Source organism: Sturnira hondurensis, unplaced genomic scaffold (assembly GCF_014824575.4).
Source record: "Sturnira hondurensis isolate 20B ecotype Veracruz unplaced genomic scaffold, ASM1482457v3 Scaffold0011378, whole genome shotgun sequence".
In the NCBI taxonomy this organism is placed as follows: Eukaryota; Metazoa; Chordata; class Mammalia; order Chiroptera; family Phyllostomidae; genus Sturnira; species Sturnira hondurensis.
Window position 1 is genome coordinate 8,217,988 of NW_028084009.1, and position 23,688 is coordinate 8,241,675.

Genomic DNA, 23,688 nt, shown 5'->3' on the forward strand with positions numbered 1-23,688 from the left:
CACTCTAGCATCCTACAAGACATTCCACAGAAAAGTCCCCCAGTGTTTTTTTATTATTTTTAAGAAGATTTAATTTACTTTCAGACAGAGGAGAAGGAAGGGAAGGAGAAAGAGGGAGAGAAACATCACTGTGCGAGGTACACAGATTGGCTGCCTCTCGCTGGCCCCCTACTGGGGACCAGTCTCACACCCCAGGCACTTGCCCTGATGGGGAATCGAACCGGCGACCTTTCCATTCACAGGCCGGTGCTCGACCCTCTAAGCCACACCAGCCAGGGCAAGTCTCCCAGTTTTGATAAATCTTGAGTTTGCAGCAGGCCCTTCTGTATCTCAGAGTCTTGCGCGAACACCAGAGCAGGCAGGGTCCTTGCCCAGCCCTGGGGCAGTGGGGAGCATTGGCTGGCTTTGTTAAAACAGGTTTCCCACTTGACACATTTGCTTCCAGAAACACCTAATAGTGGCCAGAGAGGCCTTGGGGTTCCACGGCTCCTGGCGTGGGGCACTTCGAAGGGTGCTGGGACGTTGAACTGAGACAACACACTGAAGGGTACCCAGCCCAGTGCGGGCACACAGAAAGTGCTGAACAAATGTTGGGGGGCTACCGCAGCCAGAAGTGGGGTCCAGTGGAAGGAAGTCGCCTGCCCCCGTCATTCCTGCTTATGCTGGGGTACGGTCTCTGCTCCGCCCTTTCTCTGCCGTGCTCCTGCCCACTTCCTTCTGGCCAGGCTGGTGTCTGGGAGGCCAGGCTGAGGTGTGATGAAGCTGCGGGGTAAAAAGCTGGCAGAATTTAATGGGCGCAGACCGCTTGGGACCCGAAGCCACGGGAGGAGAAAAGAAAAAGCCCTTTGAGGCTGCTACTGAGAACTCGTCTCTCTTCAGGTGGTGGGTTCAACCCTAAAAATACTCGCTTCCGATGACAGGGTGCCAAGTGCTGTCACGTTGCACAGGAGGCTGGGAGGTTTCCTGGGGCAGGATCAGCTTGGGCCACGTGAGGGCTACCGCCCTGTGGCTGCCCAGGCTGCCTCTGGGGGGACGGTCCCCTAGGGGTCTGCAGAAGGGAGTTGGGGCTGTCGGGGGCAGGGGTGTGGGCCTCAGGGGCAAAGGCCGGTCAGCAACGCTGGGCCCCAGCATCCTGGCAGGCCCGGCTTCGCCAGCGCCGGGGAGGCGGCTGTGGCTGCACCCGGAGATAAGAGATCAGCCCCGGCCCAGAGACCTGCTGGGGAGGTGAGGGTGAAGTGTGGGAAAGGGCGGAGGGCTGTGGGCGGCACTGCCGTCGCTGCCCAGCGCTGCTGGGGGGCCCTGGGCCAGCTGCTGCGCTCTCTGAGCCTCGGTTTCCCCACCTGAAATGGGAAGCAGTTGCCTCTTCTCTGCCTCCTCGGGCAGATCCAGGGCACGTGTTCCCACACTGCTTGGACCTCTGACCCCAGCACGCCAGGCTGTGCGCTCAGAGGGTCTGCTGGCCAACGAGGGGAAGCGGGGCCACCTTCTGGGAGGGGGGTCGTGGGCCGTGATGTCCACTGATTTTGATTCAGAAGGAGTTGGGATGGGGGCCTCCGATGGCCCCTGCCAGGGGGGCTACAGACGGACATGACTGTGGGGTTTGCTCGGAGGGGTTGGTCCAGTATGAGGGCGTTTCTGGTGGCAGCGGTCCCTCAAATGATCTGTTAGGCTGCGCATTTCAAACACCCGGGGCCCCACACGGATGGCCCACTGGGGTCCTGGGAGGACTCTGGGTGTGAGCCAGGCCCAAGTGCTTGGCCCTGTGATGACCCCCACCCTGGAGCAGGTAGTCAGTCAGCTGTGTCATGACTCGAGCTCCCTGAGGTCCCAGCCACCCAGGAACACCTGGGCATCTCGCTCAGGTGCAGATTTTGGTCTGGGAGGTGCGGGCAGGGTTCTGCCTTTTCTGACAAGCTTCCAGGCTGGGCCAGCCCACTGGGCTGCACAGTGTGGGGCCACTTCCTCCCGCCTGCAAAGTGGGAGAGAGGACACACAGGAATGTGCAACCTGATGAGGGGTAGAGATCACGGGCACGGGGTGATGTCCGCTGTCCCCACTGTCCTGCTGTGGCCCCGTGGCCCGGACCTCGGTCTCCGGTCCCGTGCCTGCCCTTCACCCGGCTCCTGAGGATCCTGCCTCTGCACCGAGCAAAGATCAGGGAGAGGCTCCCGAGCACCAACGGAGGGCGGGCTCCTCCTGCTCGGGCGGAAGGAGGCTGCCTCCAGTGGGACCCCAGTTTGCTGCCTCTGTTTAAAGGGGGTGACATGGGCGAGCCACGGGCAGACCCGAGGCTCACCGGACCCCAGCCTCTTGTCAGGCGCCAGCTCTCTCACCCCCAAGTTCATGGCCAAGCGTTGAACTGGTAGGTTGGACCTCTCTTCTCCAGGGCATGTCCTTCACATGGGGGTCAGAGTCTTAGGGCCTCGCCGGGGTAAGGGTCACGGAGGGTGGCGGGCTTCTAGGACTCTGCACCAGACTTGGGCCAGGCAGTCCAGGGAACCAGCAAGCATCTCCGTGGCAACTGGCTTTGTCCTTGTCCCGGCTTAGGGACCAGCATGTGCCCCACACCCTTTCCTCTCCTGCTCCAGTAGGTTTCCGTGGGTAACCATGGCAACGCCTTTGTTTCTGAGGCCCAGTCCCGCCTCCTTCTGGTTTCTCTGGGCAGAAGAGGCTGGAAGAGATCCTTTGCTGTCCTTACAAGTTGCCAGCACCCGCTGACAGCGGGCCCACCAGTGAGTTAGTTGGCTCGGTCTGGTGATGGGGGACGGCTGGCCTTCTGGCCCCAGAGGTGCAGCCTAGGCCCCACCCCTACCTCAGAGGCCTCGTCCACTCACTTCTGCCCTGTTGTTTACAGGGCGCACCTGTGTCCTCAGCCAAGGTCTGCCCTTGACTTCAAGGCACCTACGTCCTGCTGGGGGCAGAGGCCCGGCTGGGGCTGATTTGTGGAAGAGGCAGCAGTGAGTGCAACCTTCCGAGTGCGCTCTGCAGTCACAGGGGGTCGGTGCTCTGCAGCCCACCTCACTGGCTTAGATGGGAAGGGAAGGCCAGGTCACCGGGAAGTCTAGAGTGGAGGTTGTGAGAGGTGTGGCTGGTCCCAGGTGACTCAGGGCCTTTCCTCTTGCTTTCCTCTGGGTCAGCTGCACTCCCAGGTGGCCGTTTGTTCTATTCATGGTGGGAAGAGGCCATCAGTAGCCTTGTACTTACATCTTTCTGTCACCTTCCCCAGTTCTGGGAAGGCCTATGAGCAGGTGGGAGAGTCATTTGACCTCAGGTGTCACTCTGGCCTGAGCTTTCTGGCCCTCAGCCGCCAGCACAGGGTCACCTGCCCACCTCCGAGCCAGCCTGGTTCATGTGACTCCACCTACTGCTCCAAACCAGACCCAATACTCAGGTGGGATGAGGGTGGGAGACACCTGGTTTGCAACAGAAACTCTTGGTGTCGGCAGGTAAGGGTCTAGTAAGGATCTAGTAAGGACCCACGGGTCTAGTAAGGATGACAGCTCGGGGTCTGACTCCAGAGCTTCTGGGCTTAACCACGGAGCCACTGCAGGTCAGTGGGACTCCCAAAAGATTTTAAACAGGAGCAAAGGATCAGGAATGCAGCCAGATGGTAAATAGCCTCCGGATTTTGGTGAGCAGTGAAAGGCATGCCAAGAAGGATGAGCGGTGGGGAGCCCTGCAAGATGCTTAGCTGAGGGAGGCAGCTTTAGGAGGATGACTTCCGCCCCCGCCTCTAGGCTCGCCCTCTGCGTTGTGAGGTCTGGGCACACAGCCCCCTGCCCGCCGAGCGTCAGCCACCTGACTCGGTGTTTGTAAACTCAGCTCTCTAAGCCGCGCCTTTTCCTATCTCCTGCCCGCCCCTTGAGTCAATATCTGCATAACCCTGCCTTTCCGTGCTATGATTGGCTGGTCGCGTCGTCACTCCTTCGCGTAGGCGGGACCCCCGAGGGAAAGAGTGAGATGCCGCTCCGGGGTAGTGATTAGCATAATCCCGCCTCACGGCTCAGTACTCAGGTCGAGCGCTGATTGGGCGAGCAGCGGTCTAGGCGTTGGCGCGGGGCGCCTTGAGTGGCTGGTGTGGGCTGTCAGTCGATGGGGTGGCCGGCCGCACTTCCGCCTCGGTGTCAGTGAGTCGTGGGCCTGTGGGGGGGCGGGGCGGGCTACGAGGCTTTGCAGGCGCCGAACAGACTGCGGTTCAGGTGAGTGACCCCGGCCCGGACCCCGGCCCCGATCCCGGCCCCGATCCCGGCCTCGACCCCGCGTCTCCCGGAACGGCTTCCGGCCTCCGGCGGGCGTGGGCCCCGGGCGGGCGGCGGGGAGGCCCGGCCCAGGCAGCCGGAGCCCCGCGCTCGCCGCTCCTCGGCCAGGCCCCGAGCGGCCCCGGCCCGCGAGTCCCAGCCCCCAGGAAACTTGGGGGGGAGTTGACGGCCGGCGGCAGGGCGGGGCGACCCCCGCCTGTTCTCGTGCGTCTACCGCGAGAGGTCGGTCCCCGGCCCGCGGCCCAGCACCTCCCCCGGGGGACCACCTGTGCGTGCGCCCGCCCCCCCACCCTGCTTTGTTTTGTTTACAACCGGCCGGCGGGCGCGCCGCGGGGTCGGCCGAGGGCCCGGGCCCGGCTCGCCGGGCAGGCCGTCCAGTCGGAGAGGGTCTCGCCTCCCAGTTGAGTTTCGGGACCCAGGTCGCGGACGCTGCCCGCTCGTGCGCGCAGATCCAGGTTGCTTTTCACAGCTGCCTTCCTTCTCCGCTCGATTTCGGCCCTGTCACAACCCGACGGTGGCCGTGCAGGTCCGTGAGCCCAGCTGGGCCGTCACACGTCGGACCTCCCAGTTCCTGGGGACAAGGAGCTAGGCGAGTGCGTGGCTCCTGGGGCGCTCCTGAGTGCGGGGGTCACCTCCCAGGAGGCTGCTCGTGCGTTGGGGGTTTTCATCCTGAAGGGTCCCTGGAGAACAAGCTCGGGACCAGGAGCCAGCCCCTCTGGCCTCAGTCCCTCTTCTGGGGCGGCCTGTGCCCATCTAGAGGCGCACCCTCACTGTCCCGGCTGCCTGGTGGCCACCCCCTGAGGATGATGGGAAGACGCCGGTGGAAAGCACGCGTCCTTCCTGATGGTGCTGGGCTGCAGTGTCTTCCCAGGTCCCCCGGCCTCGCGTCTCTGCCCCCAGTGACAGGCAGCAGTCTCTGGCCCAGGTGGGGCACCCCCTTGCTCCTGGCTGAGGAAGAAGGAACCTTGTGTGCATCCTTCCTCTTTATCCACCCTGTGCCTGGCCAGTGTTGTCATTTTAAAAGTGAGGATGAGGAAGCAGGCCATCTCCCGAGTCACGTTCGCCCTTCCTGTTTTGCCCTCCTGTGCCCTCCCTTAGCAGCTGTCACCCAAGGTGGCGGTGGTGTGTGGCACGGCTCCAGGGTGGCCAGGAGCCCCTCACAGCCCCTTCGTCGGTGTCGGTGCTCCTCAATGCCCAGGGCCAGCATGGTCCTGAGCTCACGCCGGTGGGGCTGCGGAGCAGAGAGGCCGCACCCCCTACCCCGCAGCAGTGACACACAGCAGCGGGTGCACCGTGCAGTGGGAGGCGGGCCGGCCCCGGGGCTCACACGGCATCACTTCTCCGCACTGCCTTGTAAAGCCAGCCTCCTCGTTCGCAGCGTCCCCTGAGCAGTTTTCTGTGGAGCATCCCAGTTGCGTGGCCTAGCTGCGTGTCAGAACGTTGGTTCTTGCCGAATCAATAATAGATGTTCATTTTTTATAGGCACACATGCTTATAAAACTGTTGTATTTCTTCTAAAGTAAAGCAGTTCCCCCTCGATCCCAGCTTTAGCTGAAGCACCTTGTTAGGAGTGAGGTCGCTGCATTTCCGGGGCGAAGGGGGATTTGTGGGCGGAGGGTGGTGCCGCTGGCGCACTTACTGCAGACTGCCTGGGCTGCTCCTCTCGCTGGGGCCCAGGGCCAGGCTCCGGGTGCTGGACGCCCAAGCGCTGCGTCACTTCGGTGTCCAGAAAGCGCGGCTTTCATCCTGGAGCCTCTGCTCCGCGTACGTGGGGCTGCTCGACTTGGAAATACTGTTACCTCCAGCTCACTGCAAAAGTAGCACTTCGTTTTGGTGCAGACAGTTTTTGAAACATTTTATGTACTTTTATACTACTTTCAAACAGGGAGCCGCCCTCTCTGGCCATCATTCTCATGCTCCCTGTGAGGAGCCCAGGCCCCTTTCCTGGGAGCAGAGCGAGGCCTTGGTGGGTGTAGGCGTGTTGGGCTTTTGTCTCTGAACTGAAGCGCTGACCATGGGCCTGGAGGTGACTGACACGTCCCATTTGAGAGGTAAAGGCTTCTTCTGGGGGTCAGAGGGGAGAGCGAGGCCGGGGCTCTAGTGCCCTGGCCTCCCACCCTCTAGCTTGGAAAAGGGAGGTGACCTGGCTGCTCTTGCCTCCAGGGCCCTGGCCCACCAAGTGGGTTGTTGAGCAGAACACAGGTGAGGAAACGTGAGGGTGAGGGTGAGGGTCCGGTGTTGCCCTGCGGCCGCCAGCCTGGGCGTGCGGAAGTTGACCGCACCTGGCAGTGACTCTTCCACACGCAGTGCAGTTCGGAAGTGAGGCCGAGGGAACCTGCAGGAATCGGGTTTGCGTGCTACTGTGTGTGACCTTGGCGCTTTGACCTGGCGAGTGCTGAGCCAGGCCGTGCTTGGGAGAAGCCCCCCAGGGTCACTGGGGATCAGCCGTCTTGTGGCCACAGGCCCTGGGCGGCAGGCTGCCCTCGGGGCGAGGCCGGCTCCACAGCCGCCCACCGGGGAGGGGCGGGGGCACTTGTTTGGCAATTAGCAGTCGTTGTCAGTGGGAGGCCTGACCCTGAACCTGGTGCACTTCGAGGCTGATTTGTAGCTTATTAAGACTGAAAGGAAGTCAGTGTGTGAACATGACTGAGCTTTAGGAAATAGGTAAGTCCTAAGAGTTAATATTTCAGGGTCTGGTTAGACCCTTTTTGCGGTTTCCATGGACAGTGGCTAAATTGTAGCTCTGCGATAATTTGTGCTTTTCACGGTGTTTTTCCCAGTAAGTCTCAGGTGTTGGCATGGCCCGGGCCGAGCCTGCCTTGGACACAGGGGGCGGAGGGCTGGCAGCAACACGCAACAGCCGTGCGGTTGGATGAATGGTCATTAGCTGTGTCCGTGAACTAGATGGTGCTTCTGTCCTTTTCTTCCCAAATTCAGAAAAGAACTTAGGCTCACGGGGCAGGATTTTAGCACATGGCATTTTCCCCACTGACCCTCCTGGTAAGGCCTCTGCCTGACCCCCGCCCTGAGCAGCACCGTGGGAGGGAACCTTGGGGGTCTGCCTCTGAGCAGTGGAGTGGCTGGGCCGCCCGGCCGGCCCAGGCTGTGTGGGGATGGGGGCTCTGGGAGTGGCCTGGGCATCTCCCTCCCCTGGCTCCTGTCTTTTTGAGAAACCGCCAAGGCCCGTCCCTGGGAACCAGCCGAGTGGCTCTTGCTGGGTCAGACCTGTCTGACTCGAGCTCATTCCTTGACCAGAGGGCGGGACCTTTGGCCTTAAAAGGGGCCGAAAGGTCCGGGAAGCCTGTTCCAGACGGTGCAGGGTGCCTGGGCAGAGGCGGCCTGGGAACCGGCTTCGGGGGGTTTTCCTGACTCCAGGGTCTCGGTGACAGTGGCTGGTGGGGCGGGCTCATGCTGACACAGAGGGAGCGGCTGTGTGTCCCCTGAGCAAACACCGGCGGCTCCCAGGCGGCCGCCAGGAGAGTCAGCTGCAGGCTGGCACCTGCGCCACCGGCCCGGCTGGAAAGTGGCTCCTACCCGTGGGCGTCAGTGGCCGCGCCGCTGTAGCGTGCGAGCAGGAGCTTATTGAGGACTGCAGCGGCACTGAGGTTAGCGGGGCGCCTGACATCGTGAGGAGAGGGCCAGGGCCATCTTGTCCTGGACTCGGGTGAGTCAGGCTCCACGTGTCAGGGCTCCACCGAGACCCCACCGTGGGGACATCACAGTGCCACAGGTGGTGCTCGGGAAGGAGGCCAGGCTCCCGTGTGGCTGCGGCTCCCAGTGACGCCCTGATTCTTGGCTGCCATGCGTGTGTGTGTGCGTGGGGCTCGGCGCCTGTTCAGGGTCTTTGGCTGCGGGGGGCGGGGGGGGGGGACCCATGGGATGTGCAGGTCTTGGCGGTGGGGGGGGGGTGGCGCTCTGGGGAAGTGCCAGGTGGCCCTGCGCTCTGCGGTGCTTGAGGCTCCCTGCAGGGCCATGACCTCATTTTGGATCAGGGACTCCCTCTGAGGACCAAATGAGCCACCTGAGTCCCCTTCCTGGGGGGAAATGAACACACAGGAGTTTGTCATCTTTTCCCTTTCATTTTTCTCTTTTTTAAAAAAATAATATTTCTTTTTTTAAACATTGTTATGTATATCCTTTCAAAGACTTTCTGTCTTTATTTTTTAGAGAGAAGGGAAGAAAGGGAGAAAGAGGGGGGGAGAGATAACAACCTGAGGTTGCCTCTCACACGTGGCCCCCGCTGGGGACCCGGCCTGCAGCCTGGGCCTGTGCCCTGACTGGGAATCGAACTGGCGACCCTTTGGTTTGCAGCCCACGCTCAGTCCACTGAATCGCACCAGCCAGGTTTCTCTCCCTTTTTTAGGGAGGTGTAGAAATCCAAGGATTTTCTTGGCCTTGGTTTAAACCCTGCCCGCACTGGGGCCCAGGAAGTGTAGCTGGGAGTGAGCAGGGCAGGTCCCCAGTCAGGGTGACACATTTCCTGTGCAGTGAAACCGGTTTGGAGGCCGAGCAGGTGGAAGTTGGGGAGAAGCAGCAAGGCAGGACCCGGGCTGGGAGAGGACAGCAGGGGAAAGGGTGAGAGGGTTGGGCCGGACTGTGTGTCACGTGGAGGTGGCATCCGAAGCATCCTGCCTGGCTGCATGGGCGCCACAGGTGGGGCAGCAGACACGCTGGCAGGGTGGGTGCCCTGGGACGCAGTGGCCCCCCACCCCCGCTCCCCTGCATGCTGGGGCTCCCAGTTGCCCACCTGCCGGGGCAGGGCTCTGCTTCTGGCCCTCAGAGGCGGGCAAGCAGAGGACAGTGGCCCTGCTGATGGTCTGATTTCTCTGCTGGTCTTGGGGCGCAGGATGCCTGCAGGAAAGGGGCTATAGTCTTGCACCCCCTGCCCTTGGTGTTTGAACTGCGCGTCTCGCTGTCACCGAGTAGACCGGTGGGGTGAGTGGTCGAGAACGTGTGTGTGTCCTCTCCTGGTTGGCGGGGCGCTGAAATGGCCCCGGGCCGGCTGGCAGTGTGTGCCGCAGTCAGCTACGGGCCTCTGCTCAGGGAGCCCTGGCAGCTCAGTCCAGGGTGGGGCACGAGGCCTCTTTTAAGGTCTCCTGAGATGCGTCAGTGGCCTCACGGTCTGGGAGGGTCCCCTGTGCCCCGCTGAGACCGGGGTCTGCGGCTGCGTCTGCTGGGTTGGAGCCCGCGGGAACGCGGTGCTCTGTGGTCCCTCCATGCTCGCGGGACGGGCCCACCTGAGCCGCTCTGCACCTGCTGGTCGTCAGGCTGCACAGCACTTCCACGGCTGGGGGGGGGGGCAGGGCCCTCGGGGAGGGCCGGGGGGCCCCCACCACCGCCCCCACGGGCAGAGCCAGGCCCTGTGGGGACAAGGCCTGCCTGTGGCTTCGGTGTCTCGCCGCCCACGAAGTGCTGCTTTTCCCGATGGCACGCGCGGACGTGCGTGGGGGGACACGGAGCCTCAGTGCCTCGGAGGAAATTGAAGTGGGTGTCAGCTTGTGCTGACAGCTCCTCCAGAGCTGGAGACTGGCTTCGGGTTGATGGGAAACAAATATTTTACCGGGGTTTTCCATTGGTAACGTCTGACAAGGGCCTGCGGGGCCTTCCGCACGGTTCCCGCGAGTGTCCGGGCCCGAGAGCCCGCTGAAGCCCACCTGTTCGTGGTCCCAGATAAATCGCTCCACAGTGTCCACAACTGGAGGTGGCAGCTGTAAAATAAAGACAGCTCTTCACACACCGGCGACACGCTAGCGTGTCTGTTCCTTGATGGGCCCTGGTGTGCTAAGATGTAATTGAGGTTGATTTAAAAAAAGGTGAGTGGGTATTTGAAAAACTTTTCTAAACTGTGAGACTTCTGAAAGCTAAGTATGTCGAATGTTTCTCCCCCAAGTCTCCACCACCATCGGACCCCCCACGTGCCCTGCGGTGCCCACCCATCGCCGATGCAGACCTGGGCGATGACCCAGTAGGGACCGCAGGTAGGCAGGCCGCCGTCGAGGATGGACGGGGACGAGGAGTTCTTCGACGCCGTCACAGGTGGGCGCGCAGCTCGGCCCTGGGCCCAGACTACCCCTCGGGGTGGGAGGGCCAGAAAGTCCATCCCCGGCTGGCAGCTGGACTTGGGGAGCAGTGTGGTCTGGGACCGCAGGGGTCATGAGAGGGCAGCCGAGGTTTAGTCTTCAGAAGCTTGGCCCGTGGCGCCAGTGGTCAAGGGTCAGTTGGTTTTCCACTTCTCCATGGCAGTGGTGAGGAGTGGTGCAGCCTGGCCTCGGGAAGCTGCGCATGTCAGAGCAGGGACGGTGGGGCAGGGGGCCTGCTGGCCGGGCTGGGGTGAGCCACCTGGGGCTGGACCCGAAGGTTAGGATGGCCCTCGCTCTCTGCCCGCCACCCCGTCACTCCGGAAACCCAGTCGTTTCGTGCTGGGGAGTGCCAGGGTGGTGGGGGCTGCAGGAGACCGGGGACACTGGCAGCTCTGAAAGGCTGCTGCTGGCTGGGTGTCCGGGGAGGGCCTTTCCATGCAGTGGGACCCTCCGACACCCCCCCCCCTCCGGCTTCCCTCATGACGCCAGAGGGCGTGGCGAAGTGAAGGCTCCCTGACAGCTGCCACCATCCCCCGGCTCACTCCACTCCCCCAGAGCCCTGGCAGGGTGCTCGGCGTGCGCCGTCACCACAGAGCTGCTCCCGGGGCGGCGGTGCAGTGGGGCTGAGACACAGACGGCAGCCAGGGCTCCGATTGATCCTTGTTGGAACCCCCAGGAGGAGTGTAGGCGCTATGCGCTCTGGATGAAACCTAGCGCCCCTCAATGCAGGGGTCTGGGAGCTGCCCGGGGCTGCTGGCCCTGGCCTCGGTGCATCCTGCTCTTCTCGGGGGTCCCGTGCGTAGCTCCTTCCCCCGGGACCAGTGTGACCGAGACGCCTGGACACATCTGCCCTCTCCCAGAAACGCTCCTGGAGACACTCGGCGGAGCTCACGCCCCGGGTCCCTGTGGTGGCGCCCCTGGGGGGGTCCACACAGCTGTGTTGCTCCGCGTGGACCAGGTGGGGGTGACAGGTGAAACGATTTGTCACCTCGGTCCTGTGGTTCCAAACAAATGGGCAGGAAGAGCAGCACTAAGTGTCCCGAGCAGTGGAGCAGACACAGGCGGTGCAGGGCCGTGGCCTCACTGCCCGGAGTGCGGGCTCTCACCCTGCTGCCAGGGAGGCTGGCGCCCCCTGCAGGCAGTGCAGGGCTGCCGGTGTGCTGCCCCCTGGGGGTCTGCAGACCAGCCTCCACCACGGGGTGACCGTCCGTTTGTCCTGTGCAGGCTTTGACTCTGACAGCTCTTCCGGGGAGCTCTCAGAGGCCGGTCAGGGGGTCCCTGGCCTGGCTGACGTGGACACCAGCAAAAGTAACAGCATTGGCCAAGCTGAGGAGAGGCCCCCTCAGGAGAATGGGGTTCAAAAGCACAGGTATGTTATCCCGAGTCTGTGTTCCAGAACCTTCCAGGGTGTCTGTGGTGGCCCCAGCGTGCTGTGTCCTGAGTGCCACGTGGGCCGGCTCCAGGGTGGCACCTCGCACCGGCGCGGCCCAGAATTTCCAGACACGATGCCGCTCCGTGTGGGCCTGGAGACCCGTGGCAAAGCTTTGCAGGGACTTTCTACAGGCCCCAGGTGCGAGGGGCGCAGTGGCCTGGTGCTCGGGTCGGACGTGAGAGACAGGGCTCTGAGAGAGGACCCCACTGTCCGGGGTGAGCCTGCGCAGGACCGGCAGTGACAGGTCGCTGGGTCGCTGCTTTTCAGGACGTGCCTGCCGGCCCCGACCTTCACCAGGAGCGACTTCAGCCTGTGGGGTATCCTGAAGAAGTGCGTGGGCCTGGTGAGTGGGCGCGCCGCGGCTCCCGCCGTGCGGCGGGGAAGGCACTGACTCGGGGGGCGGGGAGGTGTGTTAGACAGGGAGGTCGCTCCGCACATGCGGTGACGAGCCCCTGGTCGGCCACCTTCTGCGAAGGGCGTGAGTGGAGGTGTTTGTGGGGTTCACAGGGGGTGAACCCCAGCAGCCCTCCCACAGGAGGCTGCAGGCAGAGCCCAAATGCTCAGTCTGTAACCGAGGAGAGGGTCCCCAGGGTGCCAAGGCCACAGACTCTTCCTGTCCTCTCCCAGCCGACAGCCAGGGCCCTCGCTGGGTGCTCCCCGGCGGCGCGTGGGCCCTTGCGTGGCTGCCTTCAGGGATCGACCCCTGCTCCGGGGACGTGCACCCACCGCCCTGCCGGCGCCCATCCCCGTCCTTCTCATGACCCCTGCCTGCGGCCCTGGTCCAGCTCCGTCCTCTCTCCCAGGGGACCTCTGTGGTGTCATTCAGCAGTTTATTTTAGAGAAAGTCTGGACCCCACAGAGGTGCGAGGCAGCTTGCCATCTTCGAACCCAGGCCTGGATCACAGGCCCCCGCATGGGCAGCCCCGCCCCGGCCGGTCTTCCCTGTGTCTTCTGCCCCTGGGGTTAGACCCGCCGGCTGCCCAGCTGTGCTAAGGCCTCCTCAAGGCCCAGACCCTTACAGAAGGCACCCGGCTCACCCCGCCCTGTGCCGTCCAGGACCTGCAGGCAGCCCCTGGTCCAGGGATGGGGGGACTCAGGACCTGGGGCCCTGGGAGGCTGCTGGGCAGGACGGCAGCCACTGTGTTGGAGTTTGTGTCAATGATGCTTCAGACTCGGGGTGACAGGGTCTCTCCAGCTCCTCCTGCTCGCGTGTGTGTGTCTCTCCTGTCCCCCAACACCTGGGGGTGACGACTTTTGGATGATATTTTGGGGCCATGTTTCCGAAAGTGGCGTCGAGGACATGCTGCAGTTGGGGGCAGGCCACCAGGGGCACTGGTGTGGTGGAGCCCTGAGGGCGTGGTGGCCAGTCCTGCTGCCTGGCTGTGCAGATGGTCCGAAATGGGGGCGGGGAGCGTGGCAAGGCCGAGTCCCGGTGACAGCCATCGGTGGGAGACAACAGGGCTCCCCCGGCAGGGTGGAGCACCCAGGGTGACACCAGGTCCCCTCCTGCAGTCCTCTGCCGCACTGAGAAATGTCCTTAGAGGATTAGAGCAGGTGTCAGGTGGGAGTGGGGGCAGCGTTTTCCGGGAAGGCTGCCTGTGATGCCCCTGTCGGCCCCCAGGAGCTGTCCAAGATCACGATGCCCGTGGCCTTCAACGAGCCCTTGAGCTTCCTGCAGCGGCTCACAGAGTACATGGAGCACACGGCCCTGGTGCACCGTGCCGCCCGCCAGCCCCGGGCCCTGGAGCGCATGCAGGTGGTCCGCGCCGGCAGGGGATTGGGGGCTGGAGGGCGGGCCGCAGCTTTCAGTGGGCGTGGCCCCCTGTGATGGACCTTGTCATGGCAGGGCCCCGGCACCCCCCAGCGCGGGGCGGCTGCCCTGGGCTGTCCCGCCCAATGGCTGTGCCAGGCCCCACAGGGATGCTGGGGGCCTGTGTGTGTATGCACATGACGTGTGTCTTTGTGTGGGACAGACACACCGCCCTCGCCAGAGGGCCTGCCAGGAAGCAGGGGCTGGTCTGGGAAGGCCCAGGGCTGCTGCGTGTGGGCTGTGCAGAGGTGGCAGAAGCGCTTCCCCGGACACAGCCACAGACCGTCACGAGGGGCAGGCTGAGCCGTCTCCAGAGGGGGAATCCTGACTCGGATGAGTGAGGGGGGCCTGCTGCGCCCCGTGGCCCAGGGACCCCTTCCTGGGGGGCCGCTCACAACCTGTGTTGTCCACAGTGTGTGGCTGCCTTCGCGGTGTCGGCGGTGGCTTCCCAGTGGGAGAGGACTGGCAAGCCCTTCAACCCGCTCCTGGGAGAGACGTACGAGCTGATCAGGTGAGGCCTCCAGGGAAGAGGAGCGGGCAGGGAGCCCAGCTCACATGTGTGTGTCCACTCTGGTCTCAGGCCACATGGGGTGGGACCGTCCCCACTGGAGACTGGCAGGCCGGTGTCGGCAGGCCGCTCCTGTGGTGGGCAGCGACCTGAGCGCTCGAGTCCTGACCTGGGTCCAGCTCACCCTGAGGGTGATGGTGGGGCGGCCCCAGGCGTCTGGGTGGGACCTCGAGTCGGCTGCTTCAGAGCCGCTGGTCTCAGAGTCTCAGCCATGGAGAAAGCAGGAGGTGTCGGAGGGAGGGCGGCAAGTGCCGCCCGGGCTGGCTCGCAGCTGACAGCGGGCCCATGCAGTAGGTCCCAGGAGAGGCCTTGCAGGGAGCAGCCCGGTGCCTTCAGTTTATGGACGGGGAGACTGAGGCCCAGAGGCTGGAAAGATGCGCCCAAGAATCGCTGCTAAAGGGGCTTGGTTTGGATTCAGCAGTGTTGTCCCCCAAGAGGCCGGCCGAGCAGGCATCTGCCGCTGTCCACAGCGTGGGTGCGCGGTCGGGACGGGGTCAGCCTTTCATTTCATTCCACGGGAACCAAAAAAGAGACAGGAGACCACAGTGCCACCAGAGGAGTGGTGGCGGGAAGTGTGGCACCCAGGCGCCAAGGACCAGGCTGCTCCCTGGGCCTCCCGTGTTGGGGGGCCTCCCCTATTGGGGGGCCTCTGCAGGCCCAGGGCCCAGCTGCACTGACTGGTACAGGAGCTCACATGCCTCTGGGCTCCGGCTTGCCTGTCTGTCACACCTCCGTCCCGGTGCCCACACTCGTGCCGTGTCTGTGGCTCGTTGTGTGGCCAGGGCCCGGGCGGCTGCCCTGTCGGAGCCACGGAACGGAGCCCAGTCCACCCCGGCTGGCCCCAGAGCTGCAGATGCCCCCGCTTTCCTCAGATGAGCACTCGTCTCGTACATCACGTACCAAGGCAGCACCTTTGACAGCCTAATATTTCCACCCCCCTTCCCCTGTGACGGCTGGAAATTCAGAACCCAGTGAAGTCAGTCATTATGTGTTTTAGTCTCTGTCATTTTCAACGGCTACAACTGTAGGTGTGTTCATAGTTCCAGAACAATTTAAAAATGACATTTTTATTGAACAAGAGAATGTACGAAAACTCCCATTTCCTGGACAGAAATATCTCAGGGCCCAAGACATCGCATCCCCAAACTTCAGGGGCTGTGGAGGAGGCTGGCGGGCCCCTGGGAAAGGTGTGCAGCCCTGGCTCTTGGGCTGGGTGGCGGACACCCCGAGGTGGGTGCCCCCGAGGACTCAGTGGCGGTCTGCTCCCCAGGCCTTGTCCTGACAGGCCCCCGCAGACCTGCGCGTGCTCAGGGAGGCCCCGGGAGCCCAGCTCACGTGTGTGTGCATGTGTGTGCACAGGCATGCAGGCAGTCAGTGTAGGGCAAGCAGGATGTCCATGCGCAGGTCACACATTTCTAACCTGCGTGGCAGCGTGGTTAGAGCAGCGTGGTTAGCGTGGTCCCATCCCCCAGCGCCCCCGCAGTCCCATGGGCACATGGCCACTGAGCCTCAGGGCCCCCGGGTCTCGGAGTCACTGTTGCTCACGCCCTGCCTCCCCCCCACCCCCACCCGCTCAGGGAGGACCTGGGCTTCCGGTTCATATCCGAGCAGGTGAGCCACCACCCCCCGGTCAGTGCATTCCACGCTGAAGGCCTGCACCAGGACTTCCTGTTCCATGGCTCCATCTACCCGAAGCTCAAGTTCTGGGGCAAGAGCGTGGAGGCGGAGCCCCGAGGCACCATCACGCTGGAGCTGCTCAGGTGGGCCTGAGCGGGGGGCATCCCCTTCCTTGCGACGCCGCTCTGGGGGGCACAGGGTGTGCGGTCTTCTGGCAGCAGACACATCTCCAGTCTAGTCGGAGCCCCCGCCTGAGTCCTCCCGTCCTCCCCCCCTCAGTGTCTGGCCGCTCCTGCGTGACACCCCCACGCTCTGCAGCCCGGGATGAGTGATCCCACCATGCGGGGCTTCTGATATGCCGGGGCCTGTGCGGTGTCCCGACAGGGGGCAGCCAGGACATGGGCCCCCTGCTGCACCATGCGTGACGCTTACTCCCCTCAGAGTCAGGACACACTAGGGGAAGCTGCTCAGAGGGAAGCCACGGTGGCTTCTATGACCTCGTCTCGGAGGTGGCCCAGCAGTGGCCCCAAGCCCCAGTGTGCTGTTGCTGAGGCCAGGCCTGGCTGAGTGTGGAGGGTCCAGTTCCAGGAGCAGAGGCACCTGAGGGGTCACCCGTGAGGCTGCCCCACCCTGTCCATTCTAAGTCTGAGTGCTCCACCCCACGTGGGTCAAAGATACCTCGGGAAAACTGCAGCATCCCCAGCAGTCACCTGGCTGCTGTGGACCCATTGCAGCTGCGGTCCAGGGGGCAGGCGTGGTGCCGAGGTGAGGCTGCGACCAGACCCCCGATGGAGTCTGGACCCCGTCAGCCTGGCCTGGCTGGCTGCGAGAGGCCCATGAGGACCCTGGGCAGCAGCAAGGTCACCAGACCCAGGGGACAGCCCCTTCTGGGAGGTGGTTGGGCTTCATCCGGGAAATTCAAGGAATTGCAAACAACTGCTCTGAAATGTGTCACACTGAGCTGACTTTGCCCTTAAATGTGGCCCTTTGACACGGCGCTCCTGGGGACCTGGGTCTGGGGATGGGCTCACCTCACATCCCTGGGGGCTTTTCTCTGGGGGGCGAGGAACCAGAGGATGGTGAGCACCGTGCAGTCAGAGGGGCCGGCCCCGGCGCCCACTGGTGCCCACGCGCCTCCCTGCACGGTGCGGGCTGTGGACCTGGGAGCCCCTCTGTCTGGGCCTCATTGGCATTCAGGCGGATGCCCCGTGGTCGCTACAAAGGAGAGGAGAGCTCAGGTTCAAACGGATGCTAAGTGAGCCGCCGCCGCCGCTGGAGGCAGTTCAAAGCGAGGCTCAGGCTGCCGCAGGCTTTGAGGCAGTGACGTGCGCTCTGTCTGGGGTTTCGTTCCCCGGGCCGGACGATCTGGGTCCGGCTCTGACGTGGCCCTGGCCTCTCTGGCAGGCACGAGGAGGCCTACACCTGGACCAACCCCACCTGCTGCGTGCACAACGTCATCATCGGGAAGCTCTGGATAGAGCAGTACGGCACGGTGCAGATCCTCAACCACAGGTAGCTGCCGCCGCCGCAGCAGGCAGGAACACCCAGGGCGGGCGCCGTGCAGAAAGGCGGGCTGCTGCCCTGGGCTGGGGGGAGAAAACCGCCCGGCGTGCGGCGCCCGGCGGTGGGGCCTTTGCTGGTCCACAGTGTCGGGACAGGGAGCCCAAGTCCGTGTGGGTGGGGCCGGTCCTGTCCCACTCTGTGCAGACAGCGCTTTCTACTCACGAGCCGACTCCTGAAACGTCAAACAACACTGAACAGTGGAGTGGGTCCTCGGCGCCTGCCACTCTCTCTCCCTGGACCCCACCACCCCTCGGCCTTCCCTGCCACAGCTCTGCTAGGAGGTCACTGACTCGCCAGAAAGTCACCATTTAACGTGGACGCTTGAGTGGCTTGTAGTTTGTGGGCCGACCGTGCAGCTGTCCCCACGGGGGCCCGGAGCCTTCCCACCCTGCTGCAGAGGCCTGTGTCTCTCCCCTGCAGGACCGGGGATCGGTGCGTGCTCCACTTCAAGCCGTGCGGGCTGTTCGGGAAGGAGCTTCACAGAGTGGAGGGCTACATCCAGGACAAGAAGTAGGTTCGTGCGCGGCGGGCCAGCGAGCACCCCCTGTGGGGCGCCCTTCTGTGGACGGGGCGGTGCTCCCGGCCAACACACCAGGGCACTCTTGTGCCTCCTTTGTGTGTAGAAAAATCATTCCACTGTTGTGTGTAACGGGAGATACAAGACAGGTTTTCCCTGTTGTTTCTGCACGTCGCTCTCTCTCGAGGGTGAGAGACGACGTGGGGGGTCCCCACGGAGCCGGGGCTGCAGCCGCACTCGGAGCAGAGACTTGAAATCGGACCAGGTCTCCCCCTCGAGCTGCATCCACGGCCCACCACCCGCGGCGGTGGTGCAGCCCAGAGCTGCCCCCGGAGCCGCCCCCAGAGCCTTGTGTCCTGGGGCAGTTCTCTCCAGTCTGCGAATCAGGGAGTTTTGAAGGTTCTGTGAGCAGAGAAAGTGCCAATAGTGTTTTAACCAATTTTCCGAGCTTTTTCCTCCCTTTGGGTTATTTGCCTTATGTTTTGGGTCTCGATTTTATCCCAAGTCATTTGGGCCACGTAATGTCACAAGGCCCTTTGCAGCCCCTAAGAGCTGCACCTGTCTGGCGTCAGGCCCGGCAGCAGCTCGTCCCTGGTGGAGTCCCCGGGGGAGGGTCCCCAGTGAGGAGCTGCAGCCCTCCAGGCTGAGGCCCGGGTACGCCCGACGCCCCTTGCTCACAGAGTGCATCTCTAGGAAGGGGCCTGAGGAGCCGTAGGGACTGACTGGGAAAGGTCTGCAGAGGTTTGCTGCTGCCCAGAGCCGGGAGCGGGGAGGGCAGCAGGGGCCCTCGTGTGGCAACAGAGGTAGAGACTCTCCCTGTGCGGGGCCTGCTCCCTGGCTTGGGAGGGAGGGAGGGCCGGGTGCATGCAGCCCCGGGAGTCAGCAAGTCTCAGAGTGCTGTGTGCGGGCGTCTCTGCCCCCTGCCTGCGGCTCCTGACGTGGTCTAACCCCCTTCGTTCCAGCAAGAAGAAGCTGTTTGTCATCTATGGCANAAGGGGCCTGAGGAGCCGTAGGGACTGACTGGGAAAGGTCTGCAGAGGTTTGCTGCTGCCCAGAGCCGGGAGCGGGGAGGGCAGCAGGGGCCCTCGTGTGGCAACAGAGGTAGAGACTCTCCCTGTGCGGGGCCTGCTCCCTGGCTTGGGAGGGAGGGAGGGCCGGGTGCACGCAGCCCCGGGAGTCAGCAAGTCTCAGAGTGCTGTGTGCGGGTGTCTCTGCCCCCTGCCTGCGGCTCCTGACGTGGTCTAACCCCCTTCGTTCCAGCAAGAAGAAGCTGTTTGTCATCTATGGCAAGTGGACAGAGTGTCTGTGGGGTGTGGAGCCCGCAGCATACGAGTCCTTCAGGAGGCAGGGGCGGCGGAGCGAGCCCCTGGGAGCCACCCAGCTGGTAAGGTGCTGCCCACCCACCAGCCCTGCCTCGGTTCCCACACTGCTGGGGATGGATCCCAGGGGAGGGGATGCACAGACTCGCCATTCGGTGGCCTCTGCGTCCCAACAGCCTGGAGGGCGTGAGGCTCCTGTCACAGTGTCAGCAGCCCACGTTGAGTCAAACCAGGAGCCCCTCCGTTCCCCCAGAAACGCCATTCTGTTCACACCTGGGAGCTGACCCCCATCTCCCAGCCCCTCATCAGTGCAGACCCGTCCCAGAGCCAGCAAGGCCATTCCTGGTGTCGGTGGAGTGACAGGCAGTGGCCCCGCAGCGGCACGCTGTGCCAGGGTGGCCACTCCCTGAGGCCTGCGGGCGTCCGAGCCGACAGCTGGAAGGGCTGGTTCGAACAGGTCCTGTTTTCTGGGTGACACGCTGGCCTTGGTGTGCAGTGTGGGCTCCCAGCTGGGCCCTCGCCCCGCTGCCCTGCACTGCTTCCTGTGTGTGGTCAGGCCTCTTGTGCAACGAGGCCTCACCAGCAACGAGGCGAGTGTCCTGTGAAGACACACTGGCTGGCACGGCAGACCCACAGGGGTCGCCGAGATGTGTGTGCTGAGCGCCCTTGTTTCTGGGCCACCTGGAGGTGACAGCGCCTCATCCCAGCTCAGCTCTGGGACCCACCGTGTGACCGGCAGGCAGCAGCCCTGCAGCATGCTGACACCAGACCTGTTGCTTTTGAAAGGCAGCTGCAGGGTAGCACCTTTTGGGGGCAGGGGTGGTCTCCGGGTGGGTGTGACCTGCAGGTGCAGCCCCCTAGTCTGGACCATGTCTGGGCTGGGGGAGCGAGGAGTGGGTCCCCCTCAGCTCGACAGAGCGTGCTTCTGGATGGTGCTGCCAGCTAGTGGCCAGACACGGAAGCGCGTCCTTTCCCAGGAGATCTGTGCCTGCCGCCACCTCCGTGCCCCATCCATGGGGGCCTCGCGTGGGAGCTCCCCAAGGGGGAGAGCACACAGAAGCGGGAGTCCCTAGACTGCGGGAGCCGGCTCCAGACGGGCAGCGGCGTGCCCTTCCCTGGCGGGCATCTCACTCTGCTCGGGCTCAGCGCCTCGTCTGGAAGGCGCTCCCAGGGCCACTGCCCCTCCCGTACCTGACCCTGTGCTCCACGTTCCAGGACAGCAGTGCTGAGCATGCCAACGGGGATGCAAGCGACGCGGGGGACGCCGTGCCCGAGGCTCCAGAGACTGTGCAGGTTGTTCCAGGCAGCAAGCTGCTCTGGAGGGTCAGCAGCCGGCCCCCCAACTCCGCGCAGGTGTGGGAGCCCCTCCTCACCCCGCTCTCTGCCGGCCCTGCCCCAGAGTACACAGGGCCTTGCCACCTGGTCGGCCAGCTGCTCGGCAAGCGGCCCAGGCCCCACCCGAGCCACACCCAGCTGCCCAGTGGCACAGGCAGTGCCTGGTCCACACGGGTCCTGGGCACGCATGGACACAGCCGACTCTCACGTAGGCACACTGGTGTCGCTGCCCCAGTCTGTGGGCAGGGCCTGGAAAGCATGCGCCCAGCGCCCTGGGGACCAGCTTGAGGAGACGCTGCCTCTGACTTGTCTTTCTGCATTTGTTTTTGGAAAACTTGCAGTTTGTATCACACACAGTAACATATTAATAGTTCTATAAGTATAATGTAACAAGTTGTACTTTTTCATGTTTTAAATNAGCCGACTCTCACGTAGGCACACTGGTGTCGCTGCCCCGGTCTGCAGGCAGGGCCTGGAAAGCATGCGCCCAGCGCCCTGGGGACCAGCTTGAGGAGACGCTGCCTCTGACTTGTCTTTCTGCATTTGTTTTTGGAAAACTTGCAGTTTGTATCACACACAGTAACATATTAATAGTTCTATAAGTATAATGTAACAAGTTGTACTTTTTCATGTTTTAAATTGTTGTTTACATGCAGAACACAAATACAACATATAACTTATCATGGCATCATCACGCCCTCTTACAACACAGAGCAAGTGTAAACAAGCCACTCACCCCGGAGATGCTGGGGGAGACAGCCCTGCAAGCTGGGCACCGAGAGTGGGGGCCCCAGGGGACCGAGGCCAATGCGTCTCAGGCCAGGGCGGGGCGCCTCCAGGCACGCGAGGCCGTGCCCAGGGGAGCGCACATTGATGGCCCCTCTGCCCGCAGATGTACAACTTCACCAGCTTCACTGTGACCCTCAACGAGCTGCAGCCAGGCATGGAGAGGACGCTGGCGCCCACCGACTGCCGCCTGCGCCCCGACATCCGGAGCATGGAGAACGGTGACATGGGTGCGTGCCTGCGTAGGGGTGCGGGGTGGGACTCCACCCGGGCCCTGTGGACACTACTGTGGTGGGGGCACGGCCCAGGGCTTCGCATGTGCCTCTGGCTGGTGGGATGCCAGGACCCGAGGGCCCTTGATGCCAGAGGCCTGGCATGTGGGTGTGGCTCCCTGGTGGCCCCCCGTGAGGGCGGCTCCTCACCCAGACCATGTGCTTGGCCCAGACCTGGCGAGCCAGGAGAAAGACAGGCTGGAGGAGAAGCAGAGGGAGGCCCGGCGGGAGCGTGACAAGGGGGACACCGAGTGGCAGACGAGGTGAGGCCCTGCCATGGGGCATGGGACAGGGAGGAGGACCCCCCTGCCCTGTACCTGGGACTGAGCAGAAGCTGTCCCTGTGCCCAGCGCTGTGCCCACCAGGCAGACGGACCAAGGCCTGGAGCCCCCACCCTGCCCTGTGTATTCAGCCCCGAGCACCTTCTCAAATGTGGCAGATTTACAAAGAAAATGTGGCCCGGATGAGCTGGTGACTGAGGGAGGACAGCTCTCGGGGACGACAGGCTGCATGCGGCCCGCTGTCCCCACCCCCCTGCTCCCTGTGACCACCAGGTGGCAGCAGCTCACTCAGGGTTCCCTCCCCCAAGGGCTGCTGGGCGTCACCGAGATTCAGAATCAAACCTCGAGCCAGAATCAGGGTCCCAGAGATCTCTGGGGGTGCCACTGGCTCCTTAGGGTGCAGCTCCTGTCGCTGTGTCCAGGGCCTGGCATGGTCGCCTTGTGGCTGTCACGCGGGTGTCGTGCCCAAAACCAGCTTCTAGCAGCTGGGCCTCCAATTTCGTTTAGTATCTTATTCTCAATAGTTTGGTGTGTGGAGTTTGCTCTGTCTCAGAAGAGACAGCTTGAAACTCTTTACCATCCCTTCACTGTTTCTTAAGCGAGTTAAAAAAAAAAACACGGTGCAAACACTGGTTTGTCCCGACATGACGACCACTCCCACCTGTGGGCCCCACACCCACCTCCAGCACACGGCGGGTGTCCTCAGCTGTCCCCACAGCACAAGCAGACAGGGGAGGGGCAGGTGGCTATCGTGCTGGGGACTGGGGACAGTGACCGCGCTGGCTCTCCCCGTGCCCTGACCCCGCCCCTCCCCAGGCCACAGCCTGTAGCGCCCTCGCCTGTGGAGGCATGGGCGGGCCGCTTGGGGCTCAGGCCCCTCTCGGACAGCAGGCCAGCCTGCCGGTTGGCTGGGAGGCCCCTGAGGTGTCAGCCGGGGGTCTGCGGTGTGAGTGTGCGCTGCCCCTGGGGAGGCAGGGGGCCGTGTCCTCACTGAGCGGCCCACTGCCCGCCCCCGCCCTGTGTTGCAGGTGGTTTCATCCAGGCAGGAACCCGCACACGGGGGCCCCCGACTGGCTGTACACGGGCGGCTACTTCGAGCGGAACTTCTCTGGCTGCCCGGACATCTACTGAGGACCAGGTGTGCCTGGGGCCCGGACGGCTGCTGGGCCGTGCTCTGCCTGTGGCTCCTCCACATTCCGGTCCGCAGAGCCTGCCTTTCTCAGGACCGTGTCTGGGGAGAGGGGCGGCCCTGGCCAAGCACTTGACCACCTCCGATTGCCAAACAGTCGCACTGGCGCGGCCCCTTCATAAAGCTTCCCGTGGGGTCGCCGTGTTTTCATCGAGGTCTGAGAAGAAGGTCCTTCAACCCCCTCCGGTGACAGCGTCCGTGGGGCGCGGTGGCCGGCAGCGCCCCTGGTGGGCCTGTCTCTGGAGGAAGGAGCAGGAAGGGGCCGGGTGCCTCCGAGAGGCAGTGTCCCGGGGCCCGGAGCCCGGCAGGTCGGACTGGGCCCCGCAGGGAGCCCCTGCCGGCCAGGGCGCCCACTAAGCCGTGCTGCCAGGGTGAACCTTTCGGGTGTCAGAGCAGGGAAGTGAGTAGCTGTCAGATTCCGTATTTTTCACCAGTCTTCAACAATGTAAACACGACTTTTAAAATACTGAAGTTAAAAGTACTCAACTAGGATCTGCCGAAGGCAAGGCACGCATTAGTCCCCAACCGTGTACGTCTGTCTACAAAGAGGCATCTCCACGGGAACCCACAGCCACAGCCACGGCCACGGCCACAGCACTGCTGGCGCTGAATGAATCCTGGACGGCTCCCAGCCTCGGCTGCTCCTCCTATCACCAGGAC

General features: G+C 63.5%; 1 protein-coding gene across 1 annotated transcript; it reads left to right on the plus strand.

Annotated features, from left to right (window-relative positions):
- Window positions 1-4,155: 4,155 nt before the first annotated feature.
- On the plus strand, window positions 4,156-23,178 carry OSBPL2 (oxysterol binding protein like 2). Its single transcript, XM_037060018.1, has 14 exons — window positions 4,156-4,199; window positions 10,150-10,295; window positions 11,564-11,708; window positions 12,039-12,114; window positions 13,393-13,527; window positions 13,995-14,092; window positions 15,727-15,909; window positions 17,171-17,278; window positions 17,750-17,839; window positions 19,107-19,230; window positions 20,381-20,518; window positions 21,393-21,516; window positions 21,731-21,821; window positions 22,868-23,178. The coding sequence occupies exons 2-14, from the start codon at window positions 10,259-10,261 to the stop codon at window positions 22,968-22,970; spliced, it is 1,452 nt and encodes a 483-aa protein (XP_036915913.1). The 5' UTR covers window positions 4,156-4,199; window positions 10,150-10,258; the 3' UTR covers window positions 22,971-23,178.
- Window positions 23,179-23,688: the final 510 nt, after the last annotated feature.

Coding starts and splice junctions, on each gene's coding strand:
- OSBPL2 (XM_037060018.1), top strand. CDS start 10,259: ATGGACGGGGACGAGGAGTTCTTCGACGCCGTCACAG. Junction 14,093..15,726: donor GAGACGTACGAGCTGATCAG/GTGAGGCCTCCA, acceptor CCACCCGCTCAG/GGAGGACCTGGGCTTCCGGT. Junction 17,840..19,106: donor GGCTACATCCAGGACAAGAA/GTAGGTTCGTGC, acceptor CCTTCGTTCCAG/CAAGAAGAAGCTGTTTGTCA.